Source organism: Vulpes vulpes, chromosome 11 (assembly GCF_048418805.1).
Source record: "Vulpes vulpes isolate BD-2025 chromosome 11, VulVul3, whole genome shotgun sequence".
Lineage (NCBI taxonomy): Eukaryota > Metazoa > Chordata > Mammalia > Carnivora > Canidae > Vulpes > Vulpes vulpes.
The window spans coordinates 12549477-12567316 of record NC_132790.1 but is presented as its reverse complement, the minus strand read 5'-3'; the positions used below and the strand labels follow the sequence as shown (position 1 = coordinate 12567316).

At 40.9% G+C, this 17840-nt stretch overlaps 1 protein-coding gene across 1 annotated transcript in view; it reads right to left on the bottom strand.

Annotated features, from left to right (window-relative positions):
* Positions 1–17029: 17029 nt before the first annotated feature.
* The window catches only part of COPB1 (COPI coat complex subunit beta 1), a 38063-nt gene continuing 37252 nt past the window's right edge, over positions 17030–17840 (bottom strand). The window contains exon 22 of the mRNA XM_026008207.2: positions 17030–17374. Coding sequence (XP_025863992.1) covers positions 17315–17374 — 60 coding nt within the window. The 3' untranslated portion in view covers positions 17030–17314. The remainder of the gene's footprint in view (positions 17375–17840) is intronic.

Below are 17840 nucleotides of genomic sequence, written 5' to 3'. Positions count from 1 at the left end.
TTTATGATAGTCACAGAGAGAGAGAGAGGCAGAGACACAGGCAGAGGGAGAAGCAGGCTCCATGCACCAGGAGCCCGATGTGGGATTCGATCCCGGGTCTCCAGGATCTACAAGCTTCTACAAGCTCTGTTTTGACTCTGCATGTGTTTTTTATTTAAAAATAGCAAGGAAAGGAGCACCTAGGTGGCTCAGTTGGTTAAGCATCCACCTTGGGCTCAGGTCATGATCACATGGTCCTGGGATCTAGCCCCGAGTCGGGCTCCTTGCTCAGCCCCAGTCTGTTTGTCCCTCTGCCCCTCTCCCCACTCCTGTTCTCTCTCTCTCTCTCTCTCAAATAAATAAAATAAAAAATAATGATAGCGAGAAAAGATCTTTTTTTAAATAAATTTATTTTTTATTGGTGTTCAATTTGCCAACACATAGAATAACACCCAGTGCTCGTCCCATCAAGTGCCCCCCTCAGTGCGGGAGGAAACATCTTGTCTCTAAGCATACTAATGATAGTGATTTAGAAATCTCCCTTTTCCTGCATTATCTTTCTTTCCTCCAAATTACTTTTATCTGCTTGTTTGTTTGGTCTTATCTTTCTTGACAGAAATTTTACTCAGTTTGTTAATCTTTGTTTGCTCTGTTGAAGAAGGGACACTAAACATTGATTGGAAGCATTGAGCATGCAGGCGAAGTCTGTTGATTTGGAACTTCACTGTGGGAAGATCTCTGGCCATTTGTCAGAGAACCCCCCCCAACATCCATGTGTTTTATATATTTCCCATTTGGCTGATTAGATCGTCCAGAAAATGTTTTAATAATGTCTGGAGGATAGATGCCTCGGCTGCTAGGATCCAGGAAGGGGAACGGAGCTGGGAGGTCTCGGTGGTCAGCCTTCACTAGGCATATCTTTATTAATCCACAGATGACCCATGCATCCCTTAATAAAGGGACTCTCTCTTTTTCTATTTTTTTTTAATTTTTAATTTTAATTTCTTTAAGTAGGATCCACGTCCAGTGTGGAGCCCAAAGCAGGGCTTGAACTCACTACTCTGAGATGCGGATCAGAGCTAATATCAAGGGTCAGACACTGACTCAGTAACTGCCTGAGCCACCCAGGCACCCGTCTCTTTTTTATTCTTTCTAGAGAATAACCTTTCAGTCTTCTGCTGGAGTAGAGACGGAGTAGTCAGTCACTCAGGGGAATAAAATATGGAGGAGACTGTAAGAATCTGTTTCTTAAACAGTGTTCACTAGATTTTCCTAAAAGTAGGTTCCACCTCCCTTTGATGGTTCCACAGTATAGATCAGGTTGGTTCTCTGCTTTTCCCTCTTCAAGTGTAAGATTTAGTTTCTTAGATTTGCCAAGTCAGATTCCAGTCATGTGTCTATCTGCCTTCCAGGTTCCAAGATGTTATTTCTCCTGTCTCCTCTCCTTTCTCCCTTAGCCTGGTGAATTCCTGCTTCTTTAAATCCTTTTACTGTGGTTTTAACAGGGGTTTTTTTTTTAGGGGGGGGGGCAGGCTTAAATGTGTGCTTTCTGCCCACCATCTTTAACTGAAAGCACTTGAACACTTTATTTATGTTAATTCATGGATGCAACTCTGAGGGTTTGGACTATTGCCCCCAGTTTACATAATTGAGGGAAAATAACGTATCCAAGATCACACAGCCAGTTGAAATTCAGGTCTGTCTAAGCACTATTTATATAAAAATATGTACATCAGAAGTTGTAAACCGGAAGCCTGCAAACACACAGAGCCAGCCATAGAGATTTTTGTTTGGCTCCCAGAGGGTTGTTGAACTCAGAAAATTTAACATAAAAATGAAATGTTTGGCTTTGCCTGGGAAATCCAAAGATCTAGCAACAGTGGACTTGCATTCCTGAAGGACAAACCAACTGGAATGGAGTTGCATGTGCTTGCTTTAAATGCGGGACCCTCTCTCTAGTTTACCACAGTCCCCAGCATGCTCTATGGTCTTACACATGCTTGCATCATTCATGGGTCACCTACTTGGCCGCTGTTTTCATTTGTACGTGACATAAATTTTTAAGATGAAAATGAGTCATATCATACACACTGTTCTGGACCTTGCTTTTTAAAAACGTAATTGCAGAAATCACTTCTTGTGTTTGTTTATCTGCTCCACTCACAGCTGTTCCTTTTACTGTACCAGTGAGTTGGATACACAAGCAGAGGCCTCCTGCAATCAGGTCCTTGCTATTTGATCCTGCTTCCCTCACCCAGAGCGAGCTGATGCAAGGGTAGGACACCTAACCCGCACTGAGACAATAAATACTCTCTCAGGAGTTTGGAACTTGGAATAGAGACTCCTGAGGCTAGGAGTCACCAGAGCTGAGTCATACTAACAGCAGCATTCTAGAGAGAAGCACTATGAGTTCCTCCTACCAAACTTCCCAGGGCTGCCATCTTACTTTGCTACCAAGTTTTGGTTATTCCATAATTCATTGGAGTTTATGAACTACCCCAGTATCCTTCCAAAAACTTCCTCACACACAAACATTTTCTTTTGCTTAAGCCAGAGTTGTGCATCAATTGCTTATAAACCATCTCCCTCCTGTCCCTACTGATGCTGCTACCCCTTTCCAAGCCTTATAAAAACAATATCATTAATGATTTTAAATTAGAACAAGTTTATTAAGATATAATTCACATGCCATATAAGTCACCCATTTCAAGTATATAACTTCATGGTTTTTCAGTATGCTCAGTGCTGGACAATCATCATCACAATCAATTTTAGAACATTTTCATCACTCTAAAAGAAACCTTGTACCCATTAGCAGTCAATTTCTGTTTCCTCTCAATCCCCTCCGCCCTCAGCCTGAGGCAAGCATGAATCTACTTTCTGATTCGATAGATTTACCTACTCGGGACCTTTCATGGAAATGGAATCATGCAATCTGGTGTTTGGTGACTGATTTCTTTCAGTTAGCATAATGCTGTCAAGGTTCATCCAAGTCATATCATTTATCAGGACTTTATTTCTTTTCATCGCAGAATAATATTCCACTGCGTGCGTATGCCATATTTTGCTTGTCCGTGTCGATGCACATTTAGCTTGTTTCCACTCTAGCTATTATGAATAATGTTGCTGTGAATACTCGTGTACAAGTTTTTTGTGTGGATGTGTTTTCATTTCTCTTGAACTTCTATACCTTGGAGGGGAATCACTAGGTCATCTGGTGATACTTTTTGAGGACCTTCCAGACTATTTTCCAAACCAGCAGCACCATTTTACATCCTCACCAGCAGCGTATGATGACTCCAGTTTCTCCACATCCTTAACACTTGTTATTTAATCTGTCTTTTTGATCATAGATATCCTAGGGTGTGAAGTGGTATCTCATTGTGGTTTTGTTTTGCATTTCCTTGATGTCTAATGATGTTGGACATCTTTTCATGTGCTGATTGGCCTTTTTTGGAGAAATGTCTATTTAGATCCTTTGCCCGTTTCTTAACTGGGTAATTTGTCTTTTTAGTTATTGGGTTGTAAGAGTTCTGTATATATTCCGGATAGAAGTACCTTATCAGATGTATGATCTGTAAGTTTCCTAACATTCTGTGGGCTGTCTTCTCAATTTCCTGATGGTGACCTTTGAAGTACAAAAGTTTTAAGTTTTGATGAAATCAGTTTATCTTTTTTTTTTATTTGTGACCATTAACATTTTGATGTATATTCCTCCAGACATTTTCTATGTATTTTAACAAATATGAGGTAATGTATACCTCACTGCTCTCTATACTTAACATATTGGGAACCATTTCAAGGACTGCACATCATCATTATTGTTTTCATGGTATATATTGCATGAACTTACCAAAATCTGTTTAAGTCATCACCTAGAAATGGACATTTAGGTCATTTCCAATATTTTGCTATTAATAAGCAATCCTTGTGCAAGCATTTTTACACACGTGTCTAAATTACTTGACAGGAGAAACCAGGATTGAAGCATATGACAGGTGCAGGGAACAGCATGGTGAAGGTCAAAAAGGAGGAGGAGCTCATCAAAGGCTGCACTGAGTAATGTGTAAGCTGCGTAAAGGAGAACAGGAGAAGCTAAACTGTGGCTAAATCATTGAGGATCTCAAATGTCGGTTTAATAAGTTTTGATTCTGGAAGTCACAAAAGTCTTTTAAATCAGGTTTGACTTGATAAAAGCCATTCGATTGCACTTTGATAGAGTGAGAAAAAAAAAGTATCATCTAGGTCGTAAGACACAAGGAAATCAAATTAGGTGATTTAGCAATAAAAGAATTGTAGTGGCATTTGCCTGAGTAAAATGTCAACAGAGAGGAATCTGAAGACTAAAATGTATGTCAAAAATAATGTAATTCTTTTTTAAAAAGTTCACAGAGGTGAGGAAGTACAGCTAGTACATGTGTTAGTTAGGCTAGCCTAGGCTGTAGTAATGAACCATCCCCCAAACTTCGGTGACTTAACAAAGCAAAAAGTTGTTTCTTTCTTATACTCTATGTGTTGGGGGGACTGCTGTATACAGTCACCAAGTAGCTTAGAGTGATTGGGGCTGCATCAATCTTGAAGTTGTAATTTTGGAAGACAAAACCCCCTTCACAATTACCTCGGCCATTGAAGAGCTCATGGGAAGAGCCAGCTATTCTGAGCTTTGGTCCAAAGTGAGATGCTATTTACCAGGCCTGTCCAACTTCAAAGGAGCTGGGAAGCGTGTGGAATCCATGGCCTCTCTGGTGAGCACTACTGTCTCTGACAGTGAGAGAGTAGGCTATGTACAAATTGTTATAAAGGGAAAGAGAGAGATGAAGTAGTATCTGGGGTGATAGGAAGTGAGTGGATTTTAATTTTTGTTTATCTAAGTGGAAGAGAATTGAGTTTGTTTATAGGACAAGGAGTGCATAAGCAATGGAGCATGGTATTGGTCCTAGAGAAGGTGGAAGAGGGAAGGATGGGCCTCAGAAAGGAGATAGGACCCTCCTTCTCTGAGGTGGGTGGGAAGGAAGTGAACTTAGGTAAATGTGTGGGTGTAGAGGCAGGAAATTGAGGACGTTCACACCTGATATTTTTAGTTTCCTAAGAAGTAGGAAGCAAGTCAATTGCCAAACATGGTAGTAGTAGTGGTGGTGGTGGTGGGAGGGACCAGAAGTTATAGGCCTTTTGGAGTTTGAAGAAGGTTCTCAAGTCTACCTCCACAAACCCATCAGTCACTGAATGGACAATGACAACAGCTTCCTATCTGGTTACTTATTCAACCTTTCCAGTGTACTACAAATGGAATGGGTTGACCCTTTCTAAAATATGGAACAAATCAGATGATGCCATCCTCTGCATAAAACTGGCTCAAAATCCTTAAAATGTCCCAAAGATCTGGCTCATGTTGACTTCTCCAACTTTGCCCCCAGTGCCCTCCATACACCGTCATAGGGCCCCCTTTCATTTCCTTTCTCTCTCCTGAGCCAGGACATTTACATATACTCTTCCCTTCATCTCAAAAGCCCTCCTTCCACCACTTGAACTCCTCTCACTTAGCTTATCTGAACCCTTCCTTCAGGCCTGAAATTAAGAGTCAGTTTCTCAGGGAGGCTCTCTCTGACCCATCCAACTAGGGTAGTAGTTCTTCCTATCGTGTGCTGTTACAATACTTGGGATTAATCCCTTTGCAGCACTCTTCCCAACTGTGATTACATGTTTGTACACTGTACACAGTGGACAAGGTTTCTTTCCTCTGCTCGACTGTAATTCTACGAAGGCAGGCACTGTGTTCATGGACTGTTTTTGTCTATCATAAGGTAGACATGTGGCACATCGCCTGGCATATAACGGCTGGTAAATATTTATCAAATGAATGAAGGGATTAATCAGTTTCACTAGTCAATTATTTTGAACTTACTGGGAAGAGATGACGCAGACTGCACTACTAGGAGAGCCTAGTCAAGGATGACCACAGAATCGCTTTAGAGCCAGTCTGCACAGTTGTGTTCAGCCGCCCAAGTGTAGGGGTGGAGAAGGCAGAGACTGATCTGATTCAAAGTTTAAACTTTTCAGAATGGGTGTGGCAGAAAGAAGATAATGTTGGTTTTCATGCTGCCCTAAAGGTCTAGGCGAACAGAGAAGGAAGAGAAAGAGTAAGGGGAGTGATGGACTTAGAAGAAAACAGTGAGGCCAAAGGCCTGGTGCTAACCAGGGTGTCCAGGTTGGACATGGTGGAGTGAAAGCGTGAGAAGGCTGAGAGCCAAGGGATGATGTCAAAGATGCAGTGCGCCAGACCTCAAGATCTCTCAAGTGGAGTGGTTTCAGGTCCTGAGAAGGTCCAAGGCATAACCGTGGCTGTGAGGAAGTGGTTATTGTTGCTGCCAACATTAAGAAACAAAGAGAACAGAATGGTAAACAGCTTCACATAGTGAGGTCACCTGAGTGAGGGCAGGACTTGGAAGGGAGAAGACTTTAGGGACCGAGGTGATCAAACAACAAGCACTGCAGAGATAGTGTGGAAGGTGGCATGTGCCTCCAGGACGGGCCCGCCCATCATTCCTTCTATTCTTGGGTCACTCATTCAAGAGTCAAGGCCCTGGGACAAGGGTCTGATGGGTTGAGTTGGATGGCACAAGCCTCAAAGGGGGAAGTAAATTTGCACGTGGCAGACGAGTAGTAGTAGGTCAGCATGGACAGGGAATGACAGGACTGCCAAGGGAGGCCCTCATGGAATATGAGAGTGGGCAGCTTCTAGTCAAGGGACTGGAAGAGAATGTAGGGGAGACGTGGCCTTAAGGGACAGCCACGTTTCCATTAAGCAAGAGGTGAAGGGAGTAATCTGCCATGAACTCAAAGTTTATAACGGAGAGGTTTCTGTTTGCTTGTTTTATAATGGATCAAAGGTGGTCTAGCAGTGGAAGTAACAACATGTAATACAGAGAAGCTATGCTCTGGGTCAGAGGTCAGAGTTCCATTTCTGGCCCCTTCCCTTATTTGCTGAGCAACCTTTACCAGTTACTTCACCTCTCTGAGCTTGGTTTCCCCCATCTGTGAAATGATAAAGTCATAACTGGCTCAGTGTGAGGACCAAATAGATAATAGATGCAGAACTGCATCATTAGCTCGAAAGTATTGTCCACACGTGAATTGTTATTGTCACTACTGCACAGTGAGTGAATGGTAGCATTTGGACAAAAGTTGTTAACTCTTGACTCCCGATTTAGAACAGTTCTGGGACAAAGGCAGGCAAATGCTATCTCCGTTTTACAGGTCCCATTTATTCACGAAATCTTACTCAGTCCTAACCCTACATCAGTACTGAGCTGGGCGAAGGGACAGTAAGATGAATCAGTCACAGTCCCTAACTTTGAAGGTCATAGTGTAACGGAGGAGACTGACATGGCAACATTGCTAAGCTGTGCTCTGTGGTATCACAGTGGAATAGAGAGTGTTGTGTGAGAACACAAAAAAGAACAATTAGGGAGAGCCTGAGCAAGCTTTGTAATGGAAGTGCAAGTGAGCTGGGCCTTGAAGATGAAGCCCAAGAAGAGGGGAGATAGTCCCCTCCCAGGAAGTGAGTGGTGGAGACCCAACCAGATAGAACCCAGGGCCATGGACATGCAATTGTGTGCCACCTCCCCAGTGCTCTTTGGACAAAAGGAAAACAAGCCTCTTTGGTCCCACACAGTAGCTTATTCTCTTTGCTTCTATGAAAGGGCCAGGCTGCCATGGGAACAACACTTGCTTAGTCTCTTTGCTTGCTGTCAACAACTTACTGTCAGGGTGCAAATGCACAGCTCAGATACCCTAGATAGAGGGCATCATGCTTCAGTCTCGGCCTCCTAGTCTTTCCCCAACCGTCTGATGATGCCTGTTAGTGGCTGACTGCCCTGCTTTATATGGGAGCTCAGTGGGTCAACCTGTGAGCAGCTTTCCCAGGAAACCAGCAGGGCTTTAAAGGAATCATTACTTGTCACATGCCCCATAATTGTGTCACATCTGAATGAGGTTGTTGGAGGATCCCCCACACCCACCCCATCTCCTTTCCCCCTCACTATTGCCTTCAGTAATAGTAAGGGAAAACCTGATTCCATATGGTTCTTTTCTCCCTCAACCCCCTAGTTTTCAAGCACTGACGGTTCCCTTCTCACTTTTTTAAAGGGCATTGGTGGGGACCCACCCCATGGAAACTGGGCCGCCCAGGGCTGGGCCTTATTCCTAGTTAATAGCCAACTATAATAAAAACCATGGTATACCCATTTTACAGATGAACCTCAGAGAAGGTAAGAGATGAGGGGTGAGGGGAGCCATCCCGGAGGGGCAGCAAAACATGAGGCTGGACCGTAACCTGAGGCAAGAGAATAAAGACTGTCACCTCAGGCTGTGCAGCACCCGCATCTCCCTTCCTAACAGCATCCTGATTTCTGTACATATTATGTACAGTCTTGGTGGGTGTGGACATCCAGATGCCTTTCTCCCATTATGGTCACCGAAGGGCTATGGGGCTCTGACCTGTGAGGTTGAAGGAAATACCAGAAGTCACCTCCACGTTGAGATCAGCACTAGGCCTAGCCCAGAGTATACGTGTAGCAAATGTCATTTCTGCTTCAGCGCCGTTACTCATTATCCGTGTGGCGTTCAGCAAATCACTTAACTATTCTTTACTTCAGAAAGGATGTAAAATAGTGTTCTTAACGTGCATTAACTGCTGTGGTTGTCATAATTGTTATTTTTATTAGTCTTCAAAACTAATGGGTAGAATCAGTTGTGGCATATCATCAGCGTGATAAAGTAACACGGAAGCAGACTTGATGTAGAAATTTATGTCATCAATTTTACATCATTTATATCATTAGAAGGTCATGTGATATTCTGATTTTAAAATATGTATATATAAATGAATCCATATCTGAAATGATCTGTACCAAAATGACAACCAATATTTACTGATATTTATCTTTGGGTGGTTTGTGGATAACTTTAAAATTTGGCATTTTCTATCTGCATGAGCAGACACTATTTAGTCGTGATTAAATTTTAAGTGAAACAAGGCTGTATTTACCAGAGAACCAAGGCCTCCGACTTGATTTCAGTCAGGGGCAAATGCAAGGAGTAGGGTGAGGTGGCCAGGTTCCATGCAATAGCGATGAGGTTAGAAGAACAGGCACAGAATACTTCTGGAGGGCACACATCGGTTTAAAGGAAGGTCCAAGGCAGTGGCTATCTATAAAATCCAACCCTCAGGGAAGCTGAAGGTCAAAACATTTTTTAAATTTATTTATTCATGAGTGACAGAGAGAGAGAGAGGCAGAGACACAGGCAGAGGGAGAAGCAGGCTCCATGCAGGGAGCCTGACATGGGACTCGATTCCGGGACTCCAGGATCATACCCTGGGCTGAAGGCAGACACTCAACTGGAAATGAATACTACTGAAGCTTTTTTTTTTTTTTTTTTGAGAAAGTAGTTATTACATTAAAAAAAATAAAGGTGATGACACTATGACACTGCCAGGGGAACATGACACAGTCTGTACATATGATTTTATTGGAAGGGCTAAATGAGTAACTTCCTGAATGATGTGGAAAGTGATGAGGCTTGTGGCATTCCGGAAAAACTTGACACGAATTGTGCACTAATGAAATTCCACGGAATCATGGTTGATACTTTCAATGGTCACTAGTTGAAAAGGTTTTGGCTTGAAGTTATTATGACAGCTGAACATTTCTGACGCACCAAAATCCCTGGTATGTAGCTATTAACTCAGCTTTTCTGGGACACAAGAAAGCAGATAACTAGGGTTCTATGCCAAGCTTTCTTTGAACAAGTAGGAAAACTTAGAAGGGGCTGGGGGGTGGGCGGGTGAGACTAACTTTTATTCAACACTTTTTTCACGCCACACACTCACAAGGCATGACTTCTTCTCTCACTTAATAACACTGCACTGCAAGGTAGGCATTATTTCTATTTTCCCACTGGGAAAAATAAAATAAGGCTAAAAAAGTTGGGCTAGTCCAAGATCACTGTTAGTCAATTACAGAGAAAAATCTGATTCCAGGTTTGACTCCGAAGCCTGTACTTATACTCTTGCCTCCCCAAAATTCCTGGAAATTCCCTTGATGAGATGTATTGCTCATCTTAAAAAGGGGGGCGGCAATGATGCAGCCAAAAAGGAGGCAGGAAGTAACAGGAAAAAGGTCACAAACTATTAGGTTGAATCATAAGAAATTTCTGATATTTGACTTTTGTTTTGTTTTGGCTGTAAAAGAGGCAATTTCGTATCATTCAGCCTCATGGTATTTGTTCTGTGGATGAAATCATTATAACAATATTATTAAGTATAGATTATGTTTCATGCCATTTTAGTCACCTCTTAAGACGGCAAGGGGAAGGGTAACTGTTCCCATTTTATACATGAGGAAAAGCAGACTTGGCAACCCTGCCCACTTACCGGAGGACCCTCTGCCCTGAGGGGCGCCTGTTAAGGGTGTGTTTCAAAGGCTTCTCCCTGGTCTCCACTCCCTGCCCTGGCCAGGTCCCGCCTCCACATCACCTTCTGTGAAAATAACTGACTCCTACGACGCGTTCCTAACTGTTCCCCCACAGCAATCTATTCTCCCCACTGCGGCCAGAGGTTTCACTAAATGCAAATCGGATTGTTTCGCTCATCTGCTTAAAATCCTTAGCGATTCTTCACCCCTTTAAGATGACATTCAAAGGCCTTGGCCTGTCCTTCATGACCTGACCCTCGTCCACCGTCCACCATCGCCTCCAACATATTCTTTGCTAAGTAAGCCCAGCTCCTGTGCCACACCCCCTGTGACTTCACCCAAACTGCTCTGTGGCTGGAAGGCCATCCCTTCTCTCCTACCCTCGTCTGACAGTCAGCAGGTAAATTTCTGCTTCTCGAGGCTGAGTTCCAGTGTCACCTCTTTGTGAAACTATGCCTGAGTTTCTTCTAGTACTCAGCAGCTGGTATATTTTCCTAATGTAAGATTTACTAAAACCAGTGTTCTGGTTAGGATTCATGTGTTGTCACTAAAATACTCGCCAAAGTGTATCTTAACTGTAGTAACGTAAGGACATACCATGGCACTAAACAAACAGCAGGTACTACCAGTTGGAATGCAAGGGTCCTAGAAAGTCCCCATCTTGTGCCTTAGGTTAAGGTATAAGGAAAAAATTCTTATAGGCTGGGTGCTAAAAACCAGGGCACACTCTTCTAGGGCTTTTCCAGAGGTCATTACACTGAAGGCATAAGCCAGGGACTACCTGACACGGATCTGTACTTCATTATCTTATTTTCATTAAGGTAAATGGTTCCTATGAGCATATGATCTATATGAATTACATAAGAACATCTGGATTTTATGTTTTACACAGACACCTATGCCAGTGGTGGGGCACCTAGAAATCAAGTTACCCTTCACTGACCCCATCTTAGTGACGCATTTAATTCAGTTTGATGAGCAAGGAGCAGCTTACTAGCAGAAAATATATGTATGCGATATAAAGCCACCAGGGGAACACATGCCACAAAGACAAGCTATTAGACCAAGAACATTCAGCTAGCCAAATAATCCCATAATGCTTCTTTATTACGTTTTAAATTTGGTAGCAGGTATTAATGTGTTAAAAACATTTATGGAGAAAAAAAAAGTACCATTGACAAAATTCTTTCTACCGACTTTCCTTGGACCTAAGAAAAAGACCACCATTATTTGATTTTAGCTGTGGGGACACACTGGCCTAGCTTGTGGAATCCTAGTGTACTCATAGAGGCAGTTTGAAAACCATATTCTTAACAGTCATACCTTCACTCAAAGCATGAGTAACCGTCATACCTTTACTCAAAGCACGGGGTCATTGAAAAAAAAAAAAGCCTGACCTTAAATAACTTCAGAGAGAGAATTTTGATGATGATTAATTAAATTCCCTTTTTAATATTGTTGGGCTTTCAGGAATGGTTTACATAGCTTGGCAGAGTTCAGTAACTTTCCCAGACCCCTTGAGCCGGAGAGGCGTCTTCCCCTGTCCTGGCTGGTGAAGTCCTGTCCGGTGATTGGGTCCCCACCCTCTTAGAAGAGAATGCAGCGCTTACTTAGGGAGATGCCAGCTCTCTGGGTGGGCCCAGGAGAAGCTGAGCTTTCAGCCACTCAGAAGCCCAAGAGATCGAGATCATAGATCTAAAAATCTGCAAGAGCTGGACTCAGGGACTCCGGCCAATGAAATAGCTCAGCCACACCCAGCGTCCTGAGGGGGTAGACAGACTGTATTTTCAAGATGTAATAGTGATAGGAAAGATGTCATTTTGATTTTCTACTCGCTTGAGAGACAAGCAGTACATCTAAAATATATCCTGATTCATCAGAAGGCAGGAAACATTCTTACAGAGCAGTCTCTTTTTTTTCCCCACCTAATATTATTTCATAGACACATGTCAATGGTGTGATTTAATCCACACCCTGTTATCTTTATAGCTACATGCCTCATTCATTTGCTCACTCAGTAAGAATTTATTAAGCATCTACTATCTAGTGGGTATTCTGATATACACTGTATATAAATTTACACCATTTGCTCATTAATGCTCATTTTGGGGTGTCCCAATTGTTTTCCATTTTCATTATTAAAAATACTACTATTAAAATCTTTGGACTTTTTTTTTTTTTTCAAGTAGAACTCTCAAAACAGTATTACCAGGGAAGAGTCCGAGTAGGCCAAGGAACTATATGGCTACTATTGTATGTGGTCAAGATGAAAAGGTAGGCTTTAATTTTAGAATTATGTGTAAAATTTATGGTTAGGTCACAGCAACAGGTTAAGCTAAAGAGGACAAGAGTCTAAAACGGGGCAATGGTAGTGGCAATGAGTGAGAAAAAAGATGAGAAAAATACTAAGGAAGGAAGAACATGGGACTTGGTACCTGATGAGATATAGAGGGTGAGGGATGAGGTAAAATGACCACTGGGTTTCGAGCATAAGTGACTAAAGAATACAGCAGAGGAACAAATTTGAGGGGCAAGATAAGTTCATTTTACAATGCTAATTTTAAGTTGCCTGTGGGTAATATCCAGGAGATATCCCAGCTGATTATAAAATTTGTTGAAGAGGTAGCTTTTTAGTATGAATTTTTTCAGTGGGAACCCTGGGTCAGCTAACTGAATTATTTCATTTTTACTGATAAGGAGATATGCCCACGCAGATTTATCTACTTTCAGAAAATTACAGAGAATCAAGATTAGGTTTAAGAACACTCATTCAGGACTATCTCAGCCCATCATGCTGCATTCCACTGGTAAACCTTGTTGGTTTTACAATTATTCAGAGACATACAGAGTTGATTTCTCAGAATCCCACAATCATACACAGAACCCCAGATAAAAGGCACAGATCCCACTTGAATTCTTTTGTCACTGCAGAACTGACTTTTTAATCAGAGGTTCCGCCACAGTGATGTGGAGAAAATAAAGAGAAATTGTCAGATTGCCAGAAGTGAATTGATCAGTGAGTGACTCTAAATGTCATGTTGTTACTATAACCTGGCTGCACATATCTCTGTGCTCAATTTCTAAAGAACTAGTTATTTGATTGTCATTCTGAAAGCAAATAAAACCAGCTTGTTCATCACAGCCCATTTATCATACGAGGTACATGGATGTGACAGTCACATGAGGTGTGATAACAACAGCTGATTAGCTCTAGTGCCAAGGGCTAATTAAAAAATTGACACGACAAACGTTAAAAAGTTGAGGGCCAATGATATCTCAATGAAAGAATTCTTGAGAAATGAGGATTCTTTTTAAGTTAGGGTGTTAAAAAACAAAACCATTCAGGCACAGTATAGAATGAGGACCTAAATTTGGAGAAGGGCGTATGAAGAGAGTGAGAGCAGGTTTCCATCTCTGCGTGTAAGGAAGGAAGGGGACTGGGGAAAGAAATGGAATCAACACTTACTGATGAGCGTCTGCTATGTGCCAGATATTCACAATCAGTATATTATATAACTTCATCCTCCATCAATCTGTGACATAGACAGTATAAGCACCTTACAAGTGTGGAAACTGAGGCACACAGAGAGTAGGCGGTGGTGGCCATGTGTGCCTAGCTGCAGGGACTTACTGACATCCTGCCTCTATACAGTATATACAGGGCCAACTCTTCCTATTAGGCCTTTACTAGTAGTAACTTACTCTCTCCTAAGACTGTAATCTGTAAATGATGATATTAACAGTATTTCCTCAGAGTTGCTGGGAGGATTATGGATATCATGAAAATCACTATTATGCCCAGCACATATAAGCACCCAATAAACCATTAGCTATTTATCACTAAGGCTACCCAGCAAGGAAATAGAATACAGGATTCCACATTTTTCTGATTCTAAACTGAACTAAACTAAACTCAACTATACTATACTTACCTGGTTACATCTTTAGGCTCCTGAGAGTTTGGAGGTGGAGAGCAGAGCTCAGCGGTGAGGACAGGTAACATGAATGGTGTGCTGAGAGTATAGGTGAGGGTAGTTAAGGCACACAGTTGACAGGCCTGACCCTACTTTGAGGACAGAATTTAGAATTGCTAAAAAAACCAAAGTGTAATTTTAAACTAAATCTTGACTTAAGGGAAAGGCTATAAATTATTAGCTAAGAACATTTACCAATGTGGAAGGAAAAAAGTCACCAGTGAAACTATTTACTTTACTGAATACAGAGCAAAGTTATTTCACTTCTGATACTAGTTTCTAAAAATTTGTGGTTATCTCTTTAGATACTATGAATTTTGTCACCTATGTTATTTACATCATGTAGAAAAGTTTCTCATACCTAGTGGAATAGCACTAATATCAGTCTCCTTGCTGACAGAAAATTACCTTGTTTTTCCTTCTATAAAAACAACTTTGAACTCCAATCACTTCTAATTCCAAAATGAAAGTGACAGGAATTCCTGAGCTCTGAGTTCTAAGGGAGCGCTGAGGGCTCCCTCTAGTGTCATGACAGCAAAATATAAGGGCTGTTTAATTCTCTTTTAGGATTTACAGGTTTCATTCAGTACCTTTATAGTTTTAAGGCCTCATTTGGTCTCAGATATTATGTTTATGCCTTACCACACACCATGGTCCTAATTATGGTATCTTCTAATATGAGCAACCACAACCTTTAAATGTACATATTATATCCTAAATAAAAGAGCAGTAAGTTATCCAATTCAGTTTTCATTAATTGCACAAAGCTAAAAAATGCTAATGAAGTAAATAGCTTAATGTAATATAGGTATCTGACATCTGTGTTAACTTCTTTCTCTCTGTTCTCCTTACTTATGAATTTCAGAAAATGGCAATGTGAGCTAATCCTACCAACAAGAGCTGGAGTATGTTAGGCAGGCAATTTTCTGAGAGTGTCCAGAGAGATATTCTATTTTTTTTTTTTAATTTTTATTTATTTATGATAGTCACAGAGAGAGAGAGAGAGAGAGGCAGAGACACAGGCAGAGGGAGAAGCAGGCTCCATGAGCCGGGAGCCTGACGTGGGATTCGATCCCGGGTCTCCAGGATCGCGCCCTGGGCCAAAGGCAGGCGCCAAACCGCTGCGCCACCCAGGGATCCCCAGAGAGATATTCTAAATGTAGATGTATACTTCCTTGAGATTTTAAATACAATACTGGTTGCTTATGAATATAAAGCCAAATCTTTCACATGCTAAGTCACTTTTTCTGTCTCATGGTATCATGTAAAGGTATTCTATGAAAATGGATACCCTGGTCAAGTAAGGTTAAGATACTGGGTTAAACCAAACTAATCTGCTTCTTTATTCCTGAAGGACCTCTCAGAAATTCTAGTATGCTAATGTACATGGTGAATCTCCAGTACAGAACAGTATAGAGCTTACTTACTTGACTATGGAATCCTTTTTTTCCCAGAATATCTAATGACATCAAAGAAGCTAATGTTCAATGGAACAGTTTGGGAAATGATCTAAAGTTTCATCAGTTCCTCTGCTCTCATCATAAATCTGCAGCATTTGACTTAATGTTTATCAAACTGCCCCCTTTCTTGCATTCCTAGTATCTTCCCCATCGGTAGCCAATGACTTGGCTTTGAGACCTCAGCACCAGGGAATCTCAAATGTCTTGTAATCCTCTGGCTCTTTCTGATTAAAAAAGCAAGTGGCTTCAAAGTTTATGACATCATACAAGGTATCAATCTCCTTTATGCTCCAAACAAATCATTTCACTCTCAAGTGCCGAAATAAGAGATGCTGCTTTCACTGTTTCACAGACCTAATCTGTGGACACATCCTGACTGTAGCCTGAAGCCTAGCTCAAATACAAAGCGTAATAGTTCAATGTTCAGATTTAGCTAAAAGATCAGACTACCTCCATCATCCCTAAGGAAGGCAAGGACCAAAAGGACAGCACAATTAGGCTCTAGGGAACTCAGTACAGAAAGCCACGTGGAATCCTATCAAGAGGCAAATGTGCCCAAGCCCTGGTGTAAAGGAAGAAAAAGGGAGGGATGAGGAAGGTTCAGAGGAGACATAGGCACAACACAGCTTTCTGAATTCCCTCGAGCTGAATCCTCCCAGGGCAGTCTCAGTAACTGGGTGCAGCAAATATAATTCCACAAACAAAATAAGACTCCGAGCTAAATGTGAATGACTGAAAGATCTACTTTGGTTTATTACTCTTCATTATGATTCAGGATCATTAAGAAGAGTATGTTTATTTAAGTCAGGGCTCATAATACTCTTTTAAACTGAAGATGGATCTGTTGTCTCAAGTTATTTGATACTTCCTCCTAGAGCTCAATTCCAGAGAAAAGCCCTAGGAACACAGTAAGTCATTTTTAGAGATACTGATGTCGAAATAGTAAACAAGTAAAAATCAATCAAGTAAGTCAAGGTCTGTCTCAATTTGTATCACTGAATTTGTAAATTCTTTAACAAAGTTTGTATATGTACAACTCAGAGTGATTTAAATTTATAGTAGAAACCTATAACCAAACTGTAAGAAATCCATTGCTACATAACTAAAATTAGGTAATTATATTTATTTATAAAATAACAAAAGATTTAGGAATAGATCTGTTTATTGTACTGTGAAAATGGTCTTGGTACATGTGAGAAACATTATATACTTTGAGGACAGCATTCAGAACTGTTAAGACAAAAGACAAACTATAATTTTAAAGTCAATCTTGATTTAAGGGAAAGGCTATAAATTATTGGCTGGAATGCATTCAGCATGAATTCAGATTCTATAGAACATAAAGCATGAAAGAGTACAAAAGATGTTGGAGTCCATTAAGCCCATACCTAAATTTTACTGTAAAGCTGCAAGGACTTTTTATTTATTCTTATATACTAGTTTTCTTCTGAGACAAGTTGATTTTATCTCCAAGACTTAAGGCCATTCCCTGTAAGGAAAAATGCAAATGTTTATCATTGTTAAAACTACATAAAACCAGTAGGTTATTCTATCTTAACCAAGCCCCCATTCAATGGCACCACATCAATAAAGAAACCAAGGATGTACAAAACAGACTCACTAAAACTTTACTTTGTTAAATACTTTTAGTGCTAGATTTACAAATAGTCAATAGATTTGAGCTTGGATTTCATTCAAAAAACTTTAGAGAATCATTTCACAGCCTATGGGAATCAATATTGTTTTAAGCAAATAATCCAGAATGACAGGCCCAAAAAGTGGGCCATTTTAATTAAGCAAAAGTTCTATTTCTGTTCAGAGATTATTATTATTATATATATGCATCTAACACATACAACACTAGTATGACAGAGAATACTACACATAGAAATAATGAAGAATTCAAATTTTTGTTCAGTTCAGAGATGATCTCAAAAACAAACAAACAAACAAAA